This window comes from Pseudophryne corroboree, chromosome 9 (genome assembly GCF_028390025.1).
Source record: "Pseudophryne corroboree isolate aPseCor3 chromosome 9, aPseCor3.hap2, whole genome shotgun sequence".
NCBI lineage: Eukaryota > Metazoa > Chordata > Amphibia > Anura > Myobatrachidae > Pseudophryne > Pseudophryne corroboree.
Genome location: NC_086452.1, coordinates 443,341,786 through 443,365,218, shown reverse-complemented (window position 1 = coordinate 443,365,218; position 23,433 = coordinate 443,341,786). Strand labels below are relative to the sequence as shown.

General features: G+C 45.4%; 1 protein-coding gene and 1 pseudogene across 5 annotated transcripts in view; one reads left to right on the top strand and one right to left on the bottom strand.

Annotated features, from left to right (window-relative positions):
* Positions 1 to 23,433, top strand: part of LOC134958485 (rab GDP dissociation inhibitor alpha-like) — a 211,260-nt gene that overhangs the window by 105,354 nt on the left and 82,473 nt on the right. For 3 of the 5 annotated variants that reach the window (XM_063941140.1, XM_063941139.1, XM_063941142.1), the window contains exon 3: positions 20,395 to 20,583. The exons of the other annotated variants lie outside the window; for them this stretch is intronic. In XM_063941140.1, the coding sequence (XP_063797210.1) occupies positions 20,539 to 20,583 (45 nt within the window). In that variant the 5' untranslated portion in view covers positions 20,395 to 20,538. The remainder of the gene's footprint in view (positions 1 to 20,394; positions 20,584 to 23,433) is intronic. 5 annotated transcript variants of the gene reach the window in all.
* LOC134959566 (U6 spliceosomal RNA) lies at positions 12,424 to 12,522 on the bottom strand (annotated as a pseudogene).

Sequence of the window (23,433 nt, the reverse complement as noted above, 5' to 3'; positions counted from 1 at the left end):
ATTCCTTGAAGTCAATAAGGTCATTAAAAGGAATCAACATGGGTTTATGAAGGACAGATCCTGTCAAACCAACTTACTTGGCATTTATGAAACAGTAAGCGCAAACCTAGATCAGGGTAAAGAGGTGGATGTAATCTTTTTAGATTTTGCCAAAGCGTTCGATACTGTACCACACATGAGACTTATCTACAAGCTACAAGAATCAGGGCTAGGAAGCACAATATGCACTTGGGTCAAAAACTGGTTAGATAATAGGGAGCAGCGCGTTGTGGTTAATGGATCTTTTTCAACTTGGACTGAAGTGCTAAGTGGTGTACCGCAAGGCTCAGTATTAGGACCGCTATTGTTCAATATTTTCATTAACGACCTAACAGAAGGTCTAGCGAGCATGGTGTCAATTTTTGCAGATGATACCAAATTGTGTAAAGTTATAAATGCGGAGGGGGATGCTGAGTCGCTTCAGAATGACTTAGTTAAATTAGAAGCTTGGGCAGCGAAATGGAGAATGCGCTTCAATACAGACAAGTGTAAGGTAATGCACTGTGGTAACAAGAACAAAAATAACACCTACCTACTATGTGGGGTAAAATTAGGGGATTCTGTACTGGAAAAGGACTTAGGTGTCCTCATAGATAGCAAACTAAGCAGTAGTACCCAAAGTAGGACTGCAGCAAAGAAGGCTAATAAGATATTAGCATGCATAAAACGGGGAATTAATGCTAGGGATGAGAGTATTATACTCCCGTTATATAAATCACTTGTGAGGCCACACCTTGAATACTGTGTACAATTCTGGGCACCTTACTACAAAAAGGATATCCTGGAGCTAGAAAAGGTTCAAAGGCGGGCGACCAAACTAATTAAGGGTATGGAGACGCTGGAATACGAGGAAAGGCTTGCAAGACTAGGCATGTTTACACTGGAAAAGAGGAGATTAAGAGGGGACATGATCAACATTTACAAATATATAAGGGGACAATATACAGATCTTGCGCAGGACCTGTTTTTGGTTAGATCAACACAGAGAACTCGTGGACACTCGCTCAGGTTAGAGGAGAGGAGATTCCACACAATACGGCGTAAAGGCTTTTTTACGGTAAGGACGATACGTGTTTGGAATTCCCTGCCTGAGGGAGTTGTAATGGCCAACTCAGTCAACACCTTTAAGAATGGGTTAGATAAATTCCTAATGGATAAAGATATCCAGGGTTACGGGGCATAGTCACGCACTGTGGTTATTATAAAAAAGAGGGGGGTTAATCGGAACGGCAGTCAGCAAATTCAGTCAAAATTTTATACAAAATAATCGTGCATAGGAGACCACAGATAGGTTGAACCCAATGGACAATTGTCTTTTTTCAACCTTAGATACTATGTTACTATATATATATATATATATATATATATATATATATAGCAAAGAAATGGAGCACTCACCAGTCTCAGTATTTAGATATGCACCAGATTTATTACATTGACAGCATAATTCAGCTGTACCTTACAGCATATACGGTAACAGATGTACCTTCCAGCATACAGGGTATCTCAAACGTTTTCGGTCCTTGCAGACCATCATCAGGAGATATTCAATGATATTCAAAGAAAGCTGTCTTAACCATTCAACAATTCATCAGCTGCATATCTGGCCATGCCTCACCGGCTCCTTAAATACCCTAAAATTCAAAATTTGCGCCAATACGGCGTCATAGTGACCTCATTGTGTGGGCGGAGCCACCCAGTCCACACTGAATTGTTACCAATACATGTATGTCCAATATATTAGACCTTACCTATTAAGCATTACATATAGCATTTTCGCCAGCATGTAGTTAATAAACACGTCACAGTCAAACCACATCTTACCCTTTGTTGTTACCTTTGTCAACGGGTGGATTTAACCCACCGCCAGAGGACACGTTGCTGCTTCCTGGATCCCGTGAGCCGCAACACGTGACCACAAGTCACGTGATAGCGGAAATGACGTGCCGCTTTCGGTTACTAGGTAACCGAAGGACGCTTTACTATTTCACAGACCCTGTAAACCGCTATATATCACAGCAAGTCACGTAATAGCGGAAGTGACGAGCTACAATCAGTTGCTAAGTAGCCACCAAAACTATCAACCTGTCAAGACTTTGAGTGTACAAACATTATTAGTTGCTTAGCAACCATACTACTAGATCATATCTAGATCTCACAGCAAGTCACGTAATAGCGGAAGTGACGAGCTACATTCAGTTGCTAAGTAACCACCAAACCGATCAACCTGTCAAGACTTTGAGTGTACAAACCCTATTAGTTGCTTAGCAACCATACCACTAGATGCAATATCGCAACCTTAAAGAAGGCTACTATCAAACTAGACGTATGTTTATTCCTTTCTTAAAGGGGCAAGGACATAATTATTAGTAATTAAAAGGGAAAGGAGCCGGTGAAGCATCGCGGACAGCATAACACACATATCAAAAAATTCTTAACCACTAAATAAATTCTTAGACAAAAGATTATATCATCAGACGAAAGACTATATCTATACGCCTGCTAACCTATCCAACACTCAATATACATCTTTAGTCTACTACTATAAAAATACATTAATATTCTTTTTTTCTTTTTTTCTTTTTTCTTTATCTCATTTTTTTCTTTTCTTTTTTTTGTTTTATATGTTATATTCTTTTTTTCTTTTTCTCTAAAAATATTCTAAACATTGTTTAAAATATTATCTAGAAGTGCATTGGTCCTATATACATTATCTCAGGAACACCCCTAATGGGTTGTTTTCATTAAGTCCATGCGGGGCCAGTGTCCCCAACCTAAAAATCCATCTGGCTTCCAGTTTCTTTAGGATCATGGCTCGATCACCCCCTCTTATGGGGTCTGGTACCCAATCGATCAATCTGCATCTAAGTGCGGAAACCTGATGGCCTGCTGTCAGAAAGTGTTGGGCCACAGGTTTATCTGTCCGTCCTGAGATCACTGCCTGATGAATAGAGCTCCTGTGGTTCGCCATTCGTTCTCTAAAACTGCATGTGGTCATTCCAACGTAAGCTAAGCCACAGGGGCATAAGAGCATGTAAACTACAAAACTCATTCTGCAGTGCAATTTATAGCGAATCTGGATTGAACTTCCAGTATGTGGATGTGGAAATGTGCTCCCAGGCAATAATGATCGACACGTTACACATCCCGCACATTTAAAGCATCCAGGTTTTCTAGAATTTAGCCATGTGCTGTCTTCACGTGGTACGAAAGATCGTCCCGGCTGCATCAAAATCTGCTTGAGGTTCCTACCACGCCGGTAGGCCATCATTGGTGATTTATTCATAGTACCCTTAAACTTCGGCTCAGATTGAATAATCGGCCAGTGTTTTTTGATGGTTTTAGTAATCACGGGAGACCTATCGTCATATTGCGTTACAAAGATCATTCGTCCTTGTTGACGATCTCGTTTCTGAGTCAGTCTCAACCGTGCTTTGTTTAGACAGCTTTCTATGACATTCCTCTTGTATCCCCTCTCGAGGAACCGCTCTTTCATCTGTGTGATCTGCAACTCAGCCTTTGCAGGATCAGTATTGTTGCGGAGTACCCTCATGAACTGGGATATCGGGAGGCTTGCTTTAAGGGCGGGTGGATGATTACTGGTTGCATATAAAAATGTGTTTCTGTCCGTCTCCTTTCGAAACAAGGTTGTACCCAATTTCTTTCCCACACGAAAAACTGTCACATCCAGGAAGTTGATGGATTCGGAGTCACATGCACCAGTAAATCGGACTGTAGATTCTAAAGTGTTTAACTCATCTAACATTTGAAAAAACTCTCCCTTGGTGCCATTCCATAAAAGGAATATGTCATCTATATACCTTTTATAATATTGTATTTTACAACCAAACTTAGGAAGAATATTCATTGTCTCATAATCATGCATAAATATACCCGCGTACATCGGGGCCACATTTGAACCCATAGCGGTCCCCGAGCGCTGGATATAATAGTCACCTTGGTAAGAAAAATGATTATGTATTAATATCAGTTCCAACAATTCAAGGATACATTCACAAGGAGGATTTTGAGACCTACGTTTTACCATGAGTTTCCTGACGGCATCAATACCTGCTGAATGGGGGATTATAGTATATAATGATGAGACGTCTAAGGTTGCAAAAAGGACGTTCTCATCAATCTCCCCTAACTCAAGGATATTCTCCAAAAAGTTACTTGTATCTCTAAGATAACTTGGTATAAAAGGAATCAATTCCTGTAGAAAGCTATCTACAAACATAGCTAAAGGCTGCAACAAGGAACCCCTGGCAGAGATGATAGGTCTGCCAGGGGGGTCCTTAAGGGACTTATGAACCTTGGGTAGGGTATAAATTAGAGGGCAGATAGGATGTTCAGTCTTAAGAAAAGAGGAAATCTGCTCAGTTAACCACCCACTCCGCACAGCTGTGTCAATCACAGTGTCGACCTTCCTTTTAATGCCTGGAATAGGATTCATCTGGCATTTAAGGTACGTGGTGACATCCGCCAACTGACGTCTGATTTCTCTATCATAATCAGCTGTCCTTTGTATGACGATGCCCCCACCCTTATCGGCAGGGCGAATCACAATCGCATCATTATCCCTCAAGGACTTAAGTGCCTGCCTTTGCTCCTTGTTCAAATTATCAAAACTCCTCCTGTTAGTCCCTGTCCTACAGTCATTTTCTGTCATCCTCAGGAAGGTGCGTATACTTGCATTCGATGTTTGTGGATCAAATAGGCTCGGTTTCAAAAAAGGGTTACCTAAATGTTCAACACATCGATCACCTTTATCACTGAAGAAGTCCCTTAATCGTAATTTCCTACCAAACTTAAAGTGATCAATGGCAAAATTAAATTCATCATGTTTAGAAGATGGTACAAAACTCAACCCTAATGATAACAAAGAGTGTTCAGCCTCTGTAAGTATATGATCCGATAAATTAAATACACATTCTACGTCTGCTTTTTCCGCCACCTTTGCCCTGTGTCCCCCTCTCCGCGGATGCGGTCTCTGCGATTTTTTATGTTGCTTTGCTGGGGCCCTCCTCTGCCCCTGCCTAAAAAACCGCTCGGTGGGAGTTGGGCACAGGGTTCAGAGTCAGACGCTGACTGTGAGGTAGAGGACTCAACACCTGGCAATGTCCTCGTCCTCTGAGGGCGAAATGGCCTTTGCCTCCTACCACTGCTGGGACCACCTGATAGCCATCTATATACATTATGAGTAGTATAGTCGTTAGTCACAGTTTGTAATTTCTTCCTCTTAAAGGAGACAAGGTCTTCCTTATATGCATCAATTTGACTCTGAATTTTCTCACACCAATTTTCAGTTTTATCATTCTTAAGAGATGTTAAGTTATTTTTTTCAAATTTCGCGATCTCATCACGAACTTTTACCAACTCAATACCGACCTCCTCAATGACCAATAAAATAAGGTCCAGAGAACATTTATTGAGGACCCCGCACCACTTGCTGCAAAACACAGCATTGGTTCTACCAATAGTTGGAGTATTAGTGATGCGGAATCCTCGTGGTATGCTCTTGGACCTATGATATTCGGATAAGAACTGGCCATGGAGTGTCAGTTCAATCTCCCTCTTTCTTAAACGTGTAATTTTAAATACTAAATCAATCGGTTTCTCCGCAGGGAGTCTTGTGAACTCAAAATGATCAAAGTATACGTTTTCTGCATCGTCATCTGTCAGTGATATCAGCTGATTCTCTGCAGCTGACAACAGATCTTCATCAAAGAATACTACTTCTGATTGAGACATACTGACAATACTTCACAAGTGTTATTCTACAAAACCATCTCAAAGAATGATCTCAGACAATAATAGACAAATATCAGATGACAGTATTACTTAATCATCTCCTATAGTTCTAGAAGACATATCCAATCACGGAATTTGCACCAAGGGGAGAAGGACCAATGCACATGAACCAAAAAAAAATTATAAAGACACTCTATTAAAATTTAAAAGACAGTGTCATGAACCGTCCTCAAATGACCAAACATATCAAGCTGACAAAATGGGTTCATCATTAAGCAAAAAAATAGTCACTTCAAATCCAAGATAGATCACGGGTGTCAGGCCAGAGAAACAGTTCCACAAGGGGATCCACTTCTTTTAACGTATGGGTATATGGGTCGCACTCACGTTTTGATCATAGTCCATCCGCTGGGGTGTCATCCAAAGAGGCTCTCACGAACATCCAATTGTATATAGCAAAGAAATGGAGCACTCACCAGTCTCAGTATTTAGATATGCACCAGATTTATTACATTGACAGCATAATTCAGCTGTACCTTACAGCATATACGGTAACAGATGTACCTTCCAGCATACAGGATATCTCAAACGTTTTCGGTCCTTGCAGACCATCATCAGGAGATATTCAATGATATTCAAAGAAAGCTGTCTTAACCATTCAACAATTCATCAGCTGCATATCTGGCCATGCCTCACCGGCTCCTTAAATACCCTAAAATTCAAAATTCGCGCCAATACGGCGTCATAGTGACCTCATTGTGTGGGCGGAGCCACCCAGTCCACACTGAATTGTTACCAATACATGTATGTCCAATATATTAGACCTTACCTATTAAGCATTACATATAGCATTTTCGCCAGCATGTAGTTAATAAACACGTCACAGTCAAACCACATCTTACCCTTTGTTGTTACCTTTGTCAACGGGTGGATTTAACCCACTGCCAGAGGACGCGTTGCTGCTTCCTGGATCCCGTGAGCCGCAACACGTGACCACAAGTCACGTGATAGCGGAAATGACGTGCCGCTTTTGGTTACTAGGTAACCGAAGGACGCTTTTATAATTGTTGGAACTGATATTGATACATAATCATTTTTCTTACCAAGGTGACTATTATATCCAGCGCTCGGGGACCGCTATGGGTTCAAATGTGGCCCCGATGTACGCGGGTATATTTATGCATGATTATGAGACAATGAATATTCTTCCTAAGTTTGGTTGTAAAATACAATATTATAAAAGGTATATAGATGACATATTCCTTTTATGGAATGGCACCAAGGGAGAGTTTTTTCAAATGTTAGATGAGTTAAACACTTTAGAATCTACAGTCCGATTTACTGGGGTATGTGACTCCGAATCCATCAACTTCCTGGATGTGACAGTTTTTCGTGTGGGAAAGAAATTGGGTACAACCTTGTTTCAAAAGGAGACGGACAGAAACACGTTTTTATATGCAACCAGTAATCATCCACCCGCCCTTAAAGCAAGCCTCCCGATATCCCAGTTCATGAGGGTACTCCGCAACAATACTGATCCTGCAAAGGCTGAGTTGCAGATCACACAGATGAAAGAGCGGTTCCTCGAGAGGGGATACAAGAGGAATGTCATAGAAAGCTGTCTAAACAAAGCACGGTTGAGACTGACTCAGAAACGAGATCGTCAACAAGGACGAATGATCTTTGTAACGCAATATGACGATAGGTCTCCCGTGATTACTAAAACCATCAAAAAACACTGGCCGATTATTCAATCTGAGCCGAAGTTTAAGGGTACTATGAATAAATCACCAATGATGGCCTATTGGCGTGGTAGGAACCTCAAGCAGATTTTGATGCAGCCGGGACGATCTTTCGTACCACGTGAAGACAGCACATGGCTAAATTCTAGAAAACCTGGATGCTTTAAATGTGCGGGATGTGTAACGTGTCGATCATTATTGCCTGGGAGCACCTTTTTACATCCACATACTGGAAGTTCAATCCAGATTCGCTATAAATTGCACTGCAGAATGAGTTTTGTAGTTTACATGCTCTTATGCCCCTGTGGCTTAGCTTACGTTGGAATGACCACATGCAGTTTTAGAGAACGAATGGCGAACCACAGGAGCTCTATTCATCAGGCAGTGATCTCAGGACGGACAGATAAACCTGTGGCCCAACACTTTCTGACAGCAGGCCATCAGGTTTCCGCACTTAGATGCAGATTGATCGATTGGGTACCAGACCCCATAAGAGGGGGTGATCGAGCCATGATCCTAAAGAAACTGGAAGCCAGATGGATTTTTAGGTTGGGGACACTGGCCCCGCATGGACTTAATGAAAACAACCCATTAGGGGTGTTCCTGAGATAATGTATATAGGACCAATGCACTTCTAGATAATATTTTAAACAATGTTTAGAATATTTTTAGAGAAAAAGAAAAAAAGAAAAAAGAATACAGGTTGAGTATCCCATATCCAAATATTCCGAAATACGGAATATTCCGAAATACGGACTTTTTTGAGTGACTCAATGTACACAAACTTTGTTTAATACACAAAGTTATTAAAAATATTGTATTAAATGACATTCAGGCTGTGTGTATAAGGTGTATATGAAACATAAAAGAATTGTGTGAATGTAGACACACTTTGTTTAATGCACAAAGTTATAAAAAATATTGGCTAAAATTGCTTTCAGGCTATGTGTATAAGGTGTATATGTAACATAAATACATTCTGTGCTTAGATTTAGGTCCCATCACCATGATATCTCATTATGGTATGCAATTATTCCAAAATACGGAAAAATCCGATATCCAAAATACCTCTGGTCCCAAGCATTTTGGATAAGGGATACTCAACCTGTATAACATATAAAACGAAAAAAAGAAAAGAAAAAAATGAGATAAAGAAAAAAGAAAAAAAGAATATTAATGTATTTTTATAGTAGTAGACTAAAGATGTATATTGAGTGTTGGATAGGTTAGCAGGCGTATAGATATAGGCCCTCATTCCGAGTTGTTGGCTCGGTATTTTTCATCGCATCGCAGTGAAATTCCGCTTAGTACGCATGCGCAATGTTCGCACTGCGACTGCGCCAAGTAACTTTACTATGAAGAAAGTATTTTTACTCACGGCTTTTTCTTCGCTCCGGCGATCGTAATGTGATTGACAGGAAATGGGTGTTACTGGGCGGAAACACGGCGTTTCAGGGGCGTGTGGCTGAAAACGCTACCGTTTCCAGAAAAAACGCAGGAGTGGCCGGAGAAACGGTGGGAGTGCCTGGGCGAACGCTGGGTGTGTTTGTGACGTCAACCAGGAACGACAAGCACTGAACTGATCGCACAGGCAGAGTAAGTCTGGAGCTACTCAGAAACTGCTAAGTAGTTAGTAATCGCAATATTGCGAATACATCGGTCGCAATTTTAAGAAGCTAAGATTCACTCCCAGTAGGCGGCGGCTTAGCGTGTGTAACTCTGCTAAATTCGCCTTGCGACCGATCAACTCGGAATGAGGGCCATAGTCTTTCGTCTGATGATATAATCTTTTGTCTAAGAATTTATTTAGTGGTTAAGAATTTTTTGATATGTGTGTTATGCTGTCCGCGATGCTTCACCGGCTCCTTTCCCTTTTAATTACTAATAATTATGTCCTTGCCCCTTTAAGAAAGGAATAAACATACGTCTAGTTTGATAGTAGCCTTCTTTAAGGTTGCGATATTGCATCTAGTGGTATGGTTGCTAAGCAACTAATAGGGTTTGTACACTCAAAGTCTTGACAGGTTGATCGGTTTGGTGGTTACTTAGCAACTGAATGTAGCTCGTCACTTCCGCTATTACATGACTTGCTGTGAGATCTAGATATGATCTAGTGGTATGGTTGCTAAGCAACTAATAATGTTTGTACACTCAAAGTCTTGACAGGTTGATCGTTTTGGTGGCTACTTAGCAACTGATTGTAGCTCGTCACTTCCGCTATTACGTGACTTGCTGTGATATATAGCGGTTTACAGGGTCTGTGAAATAGTAAAGCGTCCTTCGGTTACCTAGTAACCGAAAGCGGCACGTCATTTCCGCTATCACGTGACTTGTGGTCACGTGTTGCGGCTCACGGGATCCAGGAAGCAGCAACGCGTCCTCTGGCGGTGGGTTAAATCCACCCGTTGACAAAGGTAACAACAAAGGGTAAGATGTGGTTTGACTGTGACGTGTTTATTAACTACATGCTGGCGAAAATGCTATATGTAATGCTTAATAGGTAAGGTCTAATATATTGGACATACATGTATTGGTAACAATTCAGTGTGGACTGGGTGGCTCCGCCCACACAATGAGGTCACTATGACGCCGTATTGGCGCGAATTTTGAATTTTAGGATATTTAAGGAGCCGGTGAGGCATGGCCAGATATGCAGCTGATGAATTGTTGAATGGTTAAGACAGCTTTCTTTGAATATCATTGAATATCTCCTGATGATGGTCTGCAAGGACCGAAAACGTTTGAGATACCCTGTATGCTGGAAGGTACATCTGTTACCGTATATGCTGTAAGGTACAGCTGAATTATGCTGTCAATGTAATAAATCTGGTGCATATCTAAATACTGAGACTGGTGAGTGCTCCATTTCTTTGCTATATACAATTGGATGTTCGTGAGAGCCTCTTTGGATGACACCCCAGCGGATGGACTATGATCAAAACGTGAGTGCGACCCATATACCCATATATATATATATATATATATATATATATATATTTATTTATTTATTGTTTGTCCTGTTTGGTGCTCTTTGTTCCCCCTAGTGCGCTTTGTTCCTTTGCTCCTTTCTAAAGTGATCCCTGTTATAGTGCATCTTGCACCCTTAGTAATCAGATTTAGCTGTGAAAAGTGTTGGGTGCCCTTGCTACCCCGGGGTAGCGAGCTGAAATGATTATACTATGCCTGTCAGCAGAAACAGAACGGGTGTGGAAGAGTGTGAAAAGAATAGAATACAGCCCAAGTGCCAAGATTTTTCTATTTTTCAAACACATGCCTACACACATATATAAATATATACATACCTCCCAACTGTCCCGATTTTCGCGGGACAGTCCCGTTTTTTGGGGTCTGTCCCGCTGTCCCTCCCGCGGGCACAGTGTCCCGCGGTGGGGGTGGGCAGTTGGGAGGCTCCCTATCACTCTCTGCTCTGCTCAGTTCAGAGCAAAGCAGTGGTGAATAGACGCTGTGCGCATGCGCACAGCGTCTATTCCAGTGAGGCAGAGGGACTGGGGGCATCGCCAGCAGCTCACAGAGCGCTGGCCATGCCCCACTGTGACGAATTTTGGAGGCGTGGCCAGCGATAGCGGCATCCCCGCGAGGCCACGCCCCTTCCCAATAGGCCACACCCCTTTTTGGCGCCGGTGCTGCTACGCCGCGCGAGGTGTCCCTCTTAGAGCAATCCGAAAGTTGGGAGGTATGTATATACACAGCACTGGTTACACCCCCATATCGGTAATCATCATGCACCCGCAGTGTTGGTCACATCCCATTCGGTGGCAGATATTTCAGCTCCAAGCCCATGAAGACCTTAATCTGGCACTGGTTTAGGTATATCCATGGCTCAACACAGATGGTTAAATAAAACTGACTGAGCTTCTAAATAAGTCACTTGTGGCCAATCATGAATAAACGTAAAACCTGGACCGCTGGGGTGCCTTAAGAACCGCGTTTGAGAACCTCTGTTGTATTCACTGGAGAATTACTTGGATTCAGTACATGTAAACTTCTCAACATGAAAAAGAGGACTAACAAGAGAGTTCTAGAAAAGAGTAAACTTTCCGAACAAAGAAAGACTATACAGTGATAAATTATGATCTAGCGCCATCTACTGTCTCACCAGTATAGCTTCTCAAGCATATTTAGCCAGTAGCTGTTGCTATATTTCAACACAAACCACAATCCTCCCACATGAGTGTGACAATAGGCTGAAAATTGGGAGTCTCCCGGCAGTGTTGGGAGAGAGGGCAGCATGCAGAGCTCAGGACTTCACTAATACCCCTTTCAGACAGACCAAAATTTCCCGGGTTATTGCACATGAACGCGCATCAACCCGGGAATTTGCCCAGTGTGAAAGGGTCCCGGGACAAAATCCCGGGAATCATGCCCCGGCATTTCAACCCTGCTATCGACCAGGGTTGGTCCCGGGATCTTCCTAGGAACCTGGCCAGTGTGAACGGTGCAGGGACATGTCCCGCCTTCCCTCGTTGCCTCTGCTGATGCTGATTGGCTATTCAGGGTACTTCCTGGTGTGTCATCTTTTGGGCCTTAAAAAGGGCCATTTCTAATGATATTCTCAGAAAATGCAGGACCATCCCGGGTTCAGTATGAAAGGTGCCGACCCGGGATGTCCCGGCTCCAAATGCTGGTATAAACGGGGCCAACCCGAGAATGTCCCTGCATGATCCCAGGACTGAATTCCCGGGTTAAGTCCCTGCATTTTTGGTATGAAAGGGGTATAAGGAGAAAGACCCGCTCAGTTATACTTTAGCTTTTAACCCGCCTTTCCAGCCCTTGAGGCAGCCATGTTGTGGACTACACCAATAGACATGACAGTGCAGCCTATTCATTCACTACTGACACATCTGGGGCAATTTTATTTATTGTTTTTAAATATATGGAATGCTTCACGAATTTGCATGTCAAAGGTGCCATGCTAATCTTCTCTGTATCGTTCCAGTTTTAGTACATGTGCTGCCGAAGTGAGCAACTGTGGCAATTTTAAATGTCATAAATATGAATTTTAGTTAACAAATTATCTCTTTATAGATGTGCATTTTAACCCAGTGTTGGTGTCACACACCAGAGGCGGCGTTCGCCGCGCTTACCCCTGCATGTCTGCTGGTCGGTGTTGCGGCCTCTGCCTTCGGTGAGCCACGGGCTACGGCGTATGGTTGGCGCGGCTCCCGGCGGTTCTCCGGGGCATGGGCGCCGCCATGACACCCGGCATCACGTGGACGGGGGGCAGGGGACGTCATCAGAATGCTCCACCAATCCAGCGCTGGCGGGAGATTCAAAGTCAGACGCCGGACAGAGCTTCAGGGCCTGAGTATCGTCTTTCCCTGACGTAGATGCTAGCGCTCTTGTTCCCGGCAAGGATCTCTGCAGTTGTACTCCAGTGTCTCCGGCATTTCCAGCTGCCAGTTCGCTGCACCGGTTCCAGTGTATTCAGCGGCCGGTATATCTCTCTGCGTTCCAGTCACCCGTGCTCCTAGGAATCAGCGTGGCTGCGGGCCTAAATCACCGTTCTCAAGTTCTACAAATCAACAGCGTCTAAAACCCCTGCACTTCAGTTCCTCACATCATCAGCGTCTCAGTCTCCGTTCTCAAATCAACAGCGTCCAAAACCCCTGCACTTCAGTTCCTCACATCATCAGCGTCTCAGTCACCGTTCTCAAGTTCTACAAATCAACAGCGTCTAAAACCCCTGCACTTCAGTTCTTCACATCATCAGCGTCTCTGTCACCGCTCACAAGTTCTTTATCCATCTGTGCCTTCAATCATCATTAACAATTTCCTTAAGTTATCAGTGACTTTTAAACATCATCCACAGTTTCTTCAGTTACCAGCATCTCTAATACTGCTCACAAAACCCTTCAGTGGGTCTGGACATTTCCCTCATTTATCTCTTTTTGGCATTTTACTTTAAGTTGTTTTTCCCTGCAATAAAGCCCTTCAATATTTCATCAAACTCCACTGTCAGCGTCCTGTATGAGGAAATCCTATATTAGGCCTTCCCTTTTTTAGCTCAGTTGTGGTTCCTCTTCCCAACCATCGGAAGAATCCCCGAGTTCACAACACCCTCAGTCTAGGCCAGTGACAGTATACTCAGGCCACATGGACCCGGGGAATCGGAACCCAGAGGCAAGCGCCATGCAGGACCTGGTTTCCCGAGTACAGAGTCAGGAAGCAGCACAGAATCAGGTGATGCATTATCTCCAGGAGTTATCTGGCCGGCTGGGTCAAATCCAGATTTTGTTGGCTTCAGTGGTTCCAGCTCCAGTTCCAGTATCCGCTCCAGTGGTTGTCTCTGGCAATGTTCCCTCCTTGCCTGGAACCAGGTCACGCCTTCAGCTTCCCACTCCTCCTCGTTATAACGGGAATCCGAAAAATTGCCGTGGATTCCTCAATCAGTGTGAGGTACGATTCGAACTCCTCTCACATAACTTCCCTATTGATCGGTCTAAAGTGGCATACATTATCTCTTTGCTTGAGGGTTCAGCGTTGGAGTGGGTGTCACCGTTGTGGGAGCGATCAGATCCGTTAGTTTCTAGTTATACCAACTTCATTGCGTCATTCCGAAGGATCTTTGATGAGCCTGGCAGGATGACTGCTGCCTCAGCTGACTTGCTCCGAGTTCGACAAGGCTCTCGTACAGTTGGACAGTATGTAATTCACTTTCAAACTATAGCTTCTGAACTGAGCTGGAATAATGATGCCCTTCGGGCTGCTTTTTGGTACGGGCTCTCGGATCGTTTAAAAGATGAATTGATTACTAGAGATCTGCCAGATTCCTTGGAACAGTTGATCTTACTCTGTGTAAAGGTGGATCTTCGTATGCAGGAACGAGGTGGTGAACGTAGTCGGTCAGACCGGTTGAGACTCTGATCTCTTCCTTCTAAGCAAACAGTTAATTCCAGTCCAGACAAACCCATGCAGATTAATCGTCTCGGCTGTCCCCAGAAGAGCGTCAGCGTCGGCGTGAGGGTAGACTTTGCCTCTACTGTGGAGCCGCGGATCATTTCCTCAAGTCTTGCAAGTCTCGCCCGGGAAACGGGCAGTCCTAGCTTGTTCTGGAGAAGTCAAGCTAGGGGTTGTTTCTCAATCTTCTCTGGCAGTGGACTGTCTACTTTCTGTATCTCTGTTTTCTGAGTCTGAAGTCAAAACCGTTAAGGCAATGTTGGACTCAGGAGCCGCGGGGAATTTTATTTCCCTTTCCTGCGCCCAGAATCTGGGTTTGAAGTTACAGTCGGTCGAACGACCTATTACGATAACTGCTATTAATGGTACCCAAATTCCTAATGCTCTGATTACAAGTCGTACTATGCCAATCAAGCTGCAAGTGGGAGCTTTGCACCAAGAACATCTGGAGTTCCTTGTGATTCAGGAGATGTCTCACGATCTCGTCCTTGGTCTTCTCTGGCTCAAGCTTCACAATCCTCACGTCGACTGGAGGTCGACACAGATAATTTCTTGGAGTCCATTCTGTCACTCAAATTGTCTTACTCCTGTCTACCCGCTTCGTGCATCGTCCAAGTCGGACGTAGAGCTTATTCCAGAGGCGTATCAGGAGTTTACAGATGTCTTCTCGGAACAGGCGGCCGATAAGTTACCACCGCATAGACCCTGGGACTGTCCTATTGAGCTCATTCCGGGGAAAATGCCACCTCGAGGTCGTACCTATCCTTTGTCAGTACCTGAGACTCAAGCCATGTCAGAATATATCAAGTCTAATCTGCAGAAGGGATTCATCCGCCCCTCTACTTCCCCAGCGGGAGCAGGCTTCTTCTTTGTGAAGAAAAAAGACGGAGGCCTGAGGCCATGTATTGATTATCGTGGTCTAAATGAAGTCACCATTAAGAATAAGTATCCTCTGCCGCTCATCACGGAGCTTTTCGATAGAGTTCGCGGAGCTCGAGTCTTCACTAAGCTCGATTTAAGGGGAGCTTATAACTTGATACGTATCCGACAAGGGGACGAATGGAAGACGGCCTTCAATACTAGGGACGGGCATTATGAGTACCTGGTAATGCCGTTTGGCCTCAGCAACGCCCCCGCCGTCTTCCAGGGATTCATTAATGAAGTCTTTCGGGACATGTTATACCTAAATGTGGTGGTATATTTGGATGACATCCTGATATTTTCGAAGAATCTCTCTGAGCACAGAATACAGGTTAAGGAGGTACTCCTTCGGTTGCGAGAGAACCATCTTTACGGCAAGATTTCCAAGTGCACCTTTGAGGTCCCCTCTATTCCATTTCTGGGCTACATTATTTCAGGTACGGAGTTGCGTATGGATCCGGAGAAACTTTCTGCCATCCGGGACTGGACTCAGCCTCTTTCCTTGAAAGCAGTGCAACGATTTCTAGGGTTCGCAAATTACTACCGGAAATTCATAAGGGGTTTCTCTACTATTGTGGCGCCTATTACTGCCCTTACCAAGAAAGGGGCTGACCCAAGCCATTGGTCCTCTGAAGCTGTAGCAGCGTTCGCCCAGTTGAAGGCAGCCTTTATGACCGCTCCGGTACTTCAGCAACCAGACTTTCTAAAACCATTCTTTCTGGAGGTTGATGCTTCTACGGTAGGCATAGGTGCCGTACTTTCGCAGTACGCTCCAGATGGGAAGTTACATCCATGTGGTTTCCATTCTCGCAAGTTCTCCCCTGCTGAATTAAATTACACCATTGGAGATAAAGAGCTGTTGGCAATAAAATCTGCCTTAGAAGAATGGAGATATCTTTTGGAAGGTGCTAAACACCTAATTACGATTTTCACGGATCACAAGAATTTACTGTATCTCAAGACGGCCCAGTGATTGAATCCCCGTCAAGCAAGATGGGCGCTCTTCTTTGCCCGATTTTCGTTTGTCATTAAGTACCGGGCTGGAACTCTTAACACCAAGGCGGATGCCCTATCCCGTTCCTTAATGGCTTCGGACGAGGAGAATTCCGTTGAAAAGGCGTTGATCCTCAGTCCTGTCTCTATTTCTGCGGCTCCCACTGCGTTGGGTCCTCCTCCTGGAAGAATGTCTGTGCCAGCTAAATTTCGACCAAGATTGTTGCAGTGGGCTCACATTTCCAAGTTTTCTGGCCATCCGGGAGTTCAAAAGATGTGGGAATTTCTACGAAGATCTTACTGGTGGGACACTATGAAGAAGGATGTTCAAGAGTATGTCAACTCGTGTCCTCAATGTGCTCAGCACAAAATTCTTCGTCTGCCTCCTGCGGGATTGTTGCACCCATTGTCCATTCCTAAGAGGCCTTGGACTCATATCTCTATGGACTTTGTTACTGAACTACCTCTCTCTAAGGGTCATAACACCGTCTGGGTGATTATCGACCGATTCTCTAAGATGGCACATTTTGTTCCGTTGACCGGATTACCATCAGCTTCTAAGTTGGCTTTGTTATTCATTCGGGAACACTTCCGCCTGCACGGGTTACCTCTGGAAATAGTCTCGGATCGAGGAGTACAGTTTACGGCAAGATTCTGGAGAGCCCTCTGCACGGCTCTACAAATAAAACTCAAGTTTTTATCTGCTTACCATCCACAGACCAATGGGCAAACTGAACGCGTCAATCAAGATTTAGAGACTTTTCTCCGTGTTTACCTCTCCCCCTCACAAGATAATTGGGTGGAGTTGTTGCCTTGGGCCGAGTTCGCCCATAACCATCTATATCACTCCTCGACTGGTGAGTCTCCATTTTTCATTAATTACGGATTTCATCCCCAAGTTCCGTAATTACCCATTTGTCCTCCAGAAGAAGTTCCTGCTGCAGCCTCTACTCTCCGACATTTCAGTCAAATCTGGAGTTGAGTTCATGCCAACCTCAAGAGAGTTTCCGGTCGCTATAAGTTCTTTGCGGATAGGAAGCGACGGGCAGCTCCTCAATACAAGGTTGGTGACAGGGTATGGCTCTCTACCTGCAATCTCCGTTTAAAGGTGCCCACTATGAAGTTCGCTCCAAGGTTCATTGGTCCTTATCCCGTGTTACAAGTCTTGAATCCGGTTGCCTGCAAATTGGGATTGCCTTCCCATCTCCGGATACCAAATTCCTTCCATGTCTCTCTTCTTCGCCCTCTTGTTTTGAACCGGTTTCATTCCAAGTCCCCAAGGCCAACCTCTGCAGAGGCTGAAGAGGGTACGGACTTTGAGATCAAAGCTATTCTTGATTCTCGCTATCTTCACAAGAATCTACAGTATTTGGTGGAATGGAAACGTTTTGGCCCCGAGGAAAGGAGCTGGGTCAAAGCGACTGAAGTTACGGATCCCCGACTGGTGCGGATGTTCCATTCCAGACATCCAACAAAACCTGGAAAGTGTCCAGGGGCCACTCCTGGAGGAGGGGGTACTGTCACACACCAGAGGCGGCGTTCGCCGTGCTTACCCCTGCGTGTCTGCTGGTCGGTGTTGCGGCCTCTGCCTTCGGTGAGCCACGGGCTACGGCATATGGTTGGCGCGGCTCCCGGCGGTTCTCCGGGGCATGGGCGCCGCCATGACACCCGGCATCACGTGGACGGGGGGCAGGTGACGTCATCAGACTGCTCCGCCAATACAGCGCTGGCGGAAGATTCAAAGTCAGACGCCGGACAGAGCTTCAGGGCCTGAGTATCGTCTTTCCCTGACGTAGATGCCAGCGCTCTTGTTCCCGGCAAGGATCTCTGCAGTTGTACTCCAGTGTCTCCGGCATTTCCAGCTGCCAGTTCGCTGCACCGGTTCCAGTGTATTCAGCGGCCGGTATATCTCTCTGCGTTCCAGTCACCCGTGCTCCTAGGAATCAGCGTGGCTGCGGGCCTAAATCACCGTTCTCAAGTTCTACAAATCAACAGCGTCTAAAACCCCTGCACTTCAGTTCTTCACATCATCAGCGTCTCTGTCACCGCTCACAAGTTCTTTATCCATCCGTGCCTTCAATCATCATTAACAAGTTCCTCAAGTTATCAGTGACTTTTAAACATCATCCACAGTTTCTTCAGTTACCAGCATCTCTAATACTGCTCACAAAACCCTTCAGTGGGTCTGGACATTTCCCTCATTTATCCCTTTTTGGCATTTGACTTTAAGTTGTTTTTCCCTGCAATAAAGCCCTTCAATATTTCATCAAACTCCACTGTCAGCGTCCTGTTTGAGGAAATCCTATATTAGGCCTTCCCTTTTCCAGCTCAGTTGTGGTTCCTCTTCCCAACCATCGGAAGAATCCCCGAGTTCACAACACCCTCAGTCTAGGCCAGTGACAGTTGGCTCTTATACATGCCCTGCAGGTGGCGATCTTGCTCCTTTAAAGATTACTCTGAATTCACAGTATACTTATATGATGAACTCCGATCAGCTTAGGTATTGTTCTCCTGCCCACAGCAGAAATTGTCCCTCAATTCCTAAAAATGTCCATGTTATTCCTATTTATTTCTGTCCTTTTAATAACAACCGCTGTGATGAAATATGCGCAGTGGAAATAATAAAATGTCAAAATAACAATGAATTAACGTGAATTAATGTGAACTCACACAGCTTAGAAAATATAAGGGGGGATTTATTGGGTTCAGTATGATTTACCGGTGGTTGGGATCCTGGCGGTCATAATTCTCACGCTGGGATCCTGATGAATGAAATCCTGATAGGGGTAAGTAACGGATATTCTCCCATCTCTCCTACCCCCCAACCCACCCTTTCCACAGCCTAACCCTAACCTCCCCCCTTTGTGCCTAACCCTAACGTTGCTGCGGTGGTGCCTAAAGGTAACCCCACGGTCCCCGCAGCCTAACCCTAACCCTCCCTCCTCTGCAGCCTAACCATGAGGGGCAGATGTATTAAGCCTGGAGAAGTGATAAGTGAAAGGTGATAAAACACCAGCCAGTCAGCTCCTAACTGTCATTTTTTAAATCCAGCTGGTAACTTGACAGTTGGGAGCTGATTGGGTGGAGCGTTATCACCTCCCAGTTTATTTCTTCTCCAGGCTTAACCTGCCCCTTTATCTCTCTCCTTTATCTCTCTGCAAGGCTTAGTGCATAGGGGTATGGTACTCAAGGTCGACACCCATTGGTCGACAGTGGGTAGGTTGACACTAGAAATAGGTCGACACTACCATTAGGTTGACATAAAAAAAAAAGGATGACATGAGTTTTTAATGTTTTTTTGGTGCCATTTACTCCGTCAGGTGACCGGAAAGGCGGAAACCCCAATTAGTACACCGCGTCCCCTTGCATAACTCGTTTTGCTCGCCACGCTGCGGGCAAGGTGCCTCACTGCACTCGGCACAGGTTACCGTTCCCAATCGTAGTCCACGTGGATCGCATAGTATGCAAAAGTCCAAAAGAAAAAAAAGTGAAAAAACTCATGTTGACCTTTTTGCTTGTCGACCTTTTTGCATGTCGACCTAATGGCCGTGTCAACCTATTTCTAGTGTCGACCTATCCACTGTTGACCAGTGGGTGTCGCCCTAATGGGTGTTGACTAATAGGCCCTACACACTGGCCGACATCAGTCAAAGATATGAACGACGAGATACCGTTCATATCTTTGAGTGTGGAGGCTCCAGCGATGAACGATGCGCGGCCCGCTTCGCTCCCCCTGTCATTGCCCCTCCGCCGCCGGGTCGCCCGTCGGCCGTATCCGCCGTCGGGCAGCTCGGCGGCGGAGCGGCCAATGTGTAGGGCCCTTTGCAGTCCAGATACCGTGCACAGACCCCACAGACTGTAAGCCCCACTGGGGCAGGGACTGATGTGAATGACTACATATTCTCTGTAAAGCGCTGAAGAATATATGTGCGCAATAACTGGTAATAAATAAATAATACATTTCAATATAAAACGTCGCCTCCTAACAATTGCAGAATATAACATTGTGTCGTCTCCGCTCTCCCAGGCTGGCTGTAATACTCATATGGATTACAGGCAGGTGTCCCAGCTTTGGGTCACTAATCAGCGTCTGGCAGATCAGCTTAAGACAACATCCTGGAGTGAAAATAGAGGGATCCACGGATGTGAGTAACGGACCCTTCTCTCTGGCATGGAGAAAGAGTATGATGTCATCGTGTTGGGGACCGGACTGAAGGTAGGAGAACCCACTGTCCGAGGTATATTCTGGGCACATGTGTGCCAGCATTGCGTTCCATGGCTGCAGATTTTATTTCATGGAGTTTCCAGTATAAAAGGGTTCTCGTTCTAGGACAGGCAACTGACCGTCATTTCCAAAACTGCGATGAGGCCTGTCCTGCAGTGATCATAGCAAAATCACCAGTTCTAGTTACACTGTAAAATGCCGGGCAGTAATATAACTTATCACAGGATTTGTCATCTTTGGCACTTTTTGCTGTTTTTATGCTACTTTAATGTCATTTCATCTACTTCTTGTACTTGCTTTGTAAGTTCTACTGCACCCAGTGGGGGGATTGAGGAAAAAACAGAACAGTCTGAACCCCGGAACGCGTAGGTGTCTATAGCAGCTGTCACTGGGGAAGCAGGGAGGAAGACATTAGAGCAGGTGTTCTCAAACTCGGTCCTCAGGACCCCACACAGTGCATGTTTTGCAGGTAACCCAGCAGGTACACAGGTGTATTAATTACTCACTGACACATTTTAAAAGGTCCACAGGTGGAGCTAATTATTTCACTTGTGATTATGTGAGGAGACCTGCATAACATGCACTGTGTGGGGTCCTGAGGACCGAGTTTGAGAACCTGTGCATTAGAGCAGAGGTTCTCAAACTCGGTCCTCAGGACCCCACACAGTGCATGTTTTGCAGGTAACCCAGCAGGTGCACAGGTGTATTAATTACTCAGACATATTTTAAAAGTTCCGCAGGTGGAGTTTATTATTTCACTTGTGATTCTGTGAGGAGACCTGGAAAACATGCACTGTGTGGGGTAATGAGGACTGAGTTTGCAGACCTATGCATTAGAGGCTCCCCCATATGGTCCGGGGATGGGGTAACAACTGGAGCATTCTGGACCATACATGGAAGCTTTAATCTCTCCCTCCCCACCTCACTGGTGATAGATGTCACAGGTACCGCCTGTACATGACACCCCCCTGGACGGGGATGGTCAGGGACAAGCACTACAACCTCCAGAATGCCAGTTTGCTGCAAGGAGCCTGTCCGATCCGGCGTTTTGGGGACCGGACCATTACGGTTTTTACCTAATCCGGCCGGTGGGTTGTGTTGTATAGACTTGAAATCATCAATTTGGCATTATATAAGTAATAAAATCATCATTAATTTATTTTAGAAGGCACAAAGCGATACACCCAGATGCAAGATGTTACATGTGGAATTACACAGAGAGCCAACAAAAACAGATCAATGATACAAGTTACAAAGCAGAACGTTCCGCTCCCCATACCCCTCTGCTGTGAGTCTTTATGTGATAAATAGACCTGGGGGGTAGTTAACTAATGCCCCGTACACACTGCACAAATAACCCGGTATCTACCCTGTATTTTGCCGGGTCGCCACGGGTCGCTGTGCGGTGTGAATGGGTCACTGCCGAATTCCCAGGTCGCCTGACCTGGTAATTGAACCCGGGCATATAAAAGGGTTATTACCAGGTCAGGCGCAGTGTGAACGGGTTACCCAGGTCGATGTGACCCGGTACCCGTGCACTGCATAGGGAGAGGTGGCGCAGAGTTGCTCTCATCTCCAGCGCCGCCTCCGCACCCACCCTTGATGCCGCCGCGGTCCCCACCCCTGGATGGCAACCCAACTCGGCATATTGCCGGGTCGGGAAGCCAGTTCTCAGGGTCCAATGCCGATTCGCACTCGGGAAGGAACTGTATCCAATTCCCGAGTGCGACCCAGCAATTGCAATCTGAACGGGGTATAATAGGGAGGACATCCTGAGAGACCTTGGTCTCCGTGTAGTGCTAATCTGATGGAGACATTACAGAATAAAGTTGCAATAATTGCTAGAAGCAGATTGGGGCTCGTTACACTCTGGCCCATATTGCTAGAATTAATCAAATTTTATTTAATTTTTACATTTTTTTTTGCCCCTGTCCTCCCTCCATTCTTTCTGTTTTATTTTGTAAAAACCTTAATAAAACTATTACTTAAAAAGAAAAAGAATGAACTATATTAAAGCAGAGGACACCAGGGCTCATTTTCTACAGCCTGTCTTTAGAAAGGACATTAACCTTTTTTTCTCTATCGTCCTAGTGGATGCTGGGGTTCCTGAAAGGACCATGGGGAATAGCGGCTCCGCAGGAGACAGGGCACAAAAGTAAAGCTTTCCGATCAGGTGGTGTGCACTGGCTCCTCCCCCTATGACCCTCCTCCAAGCCAGTTAGATTTTTGTGCCCGGCCGAGAAGGGTGCAATTCTAGGTGGCTCTCCTAAAGAGCTGCTTAGAGAAAGTTTAGCTTAGGTTTTTTACTTTACAGTGAGTCCTGCTGGCAACAGGATCACTGCAACGAGGGACAGAGGGGAGAAGAAGTGAACTCACCTGCGTGCAGGATGGATTGGCTTCTTGGCTACTGGACATCAGCTCCAGAGGGACGATCACAGGTACAGCCTGGATGGTCACCGGAGCCTTGCCGCCGGCCCCCTTGCAGATGCTGAAGTAAGAAGAGGTCCAGAATCGGCGGCAGAAGACTCCTCAGTCTTCTAAAGGTAGCGCACAGCACTGCAGCTGTGCGCCATTTTCCTCTCAGCACACTTCACACGGCAGTCACTGAGGGTGCAGGGCGCTGGGAGGGGGGCGCCCTGGGAGGCAAATGAATACCTATTTTGGCTAAAAATACCTCACATATAGCCTCCGGGGGCTATATGGAGATATTTAACCCCTGCCAGAATCCGTTAAGAGCGGGAGACGAGGCCGCCGAAAAAGGGGCGGGGCCTATCTCCTCAGCACACAGCGCCATTTTCCCTCACAGAAAGGCTGGAGGGAAGGCTCCCAGGCTCTCCCCTG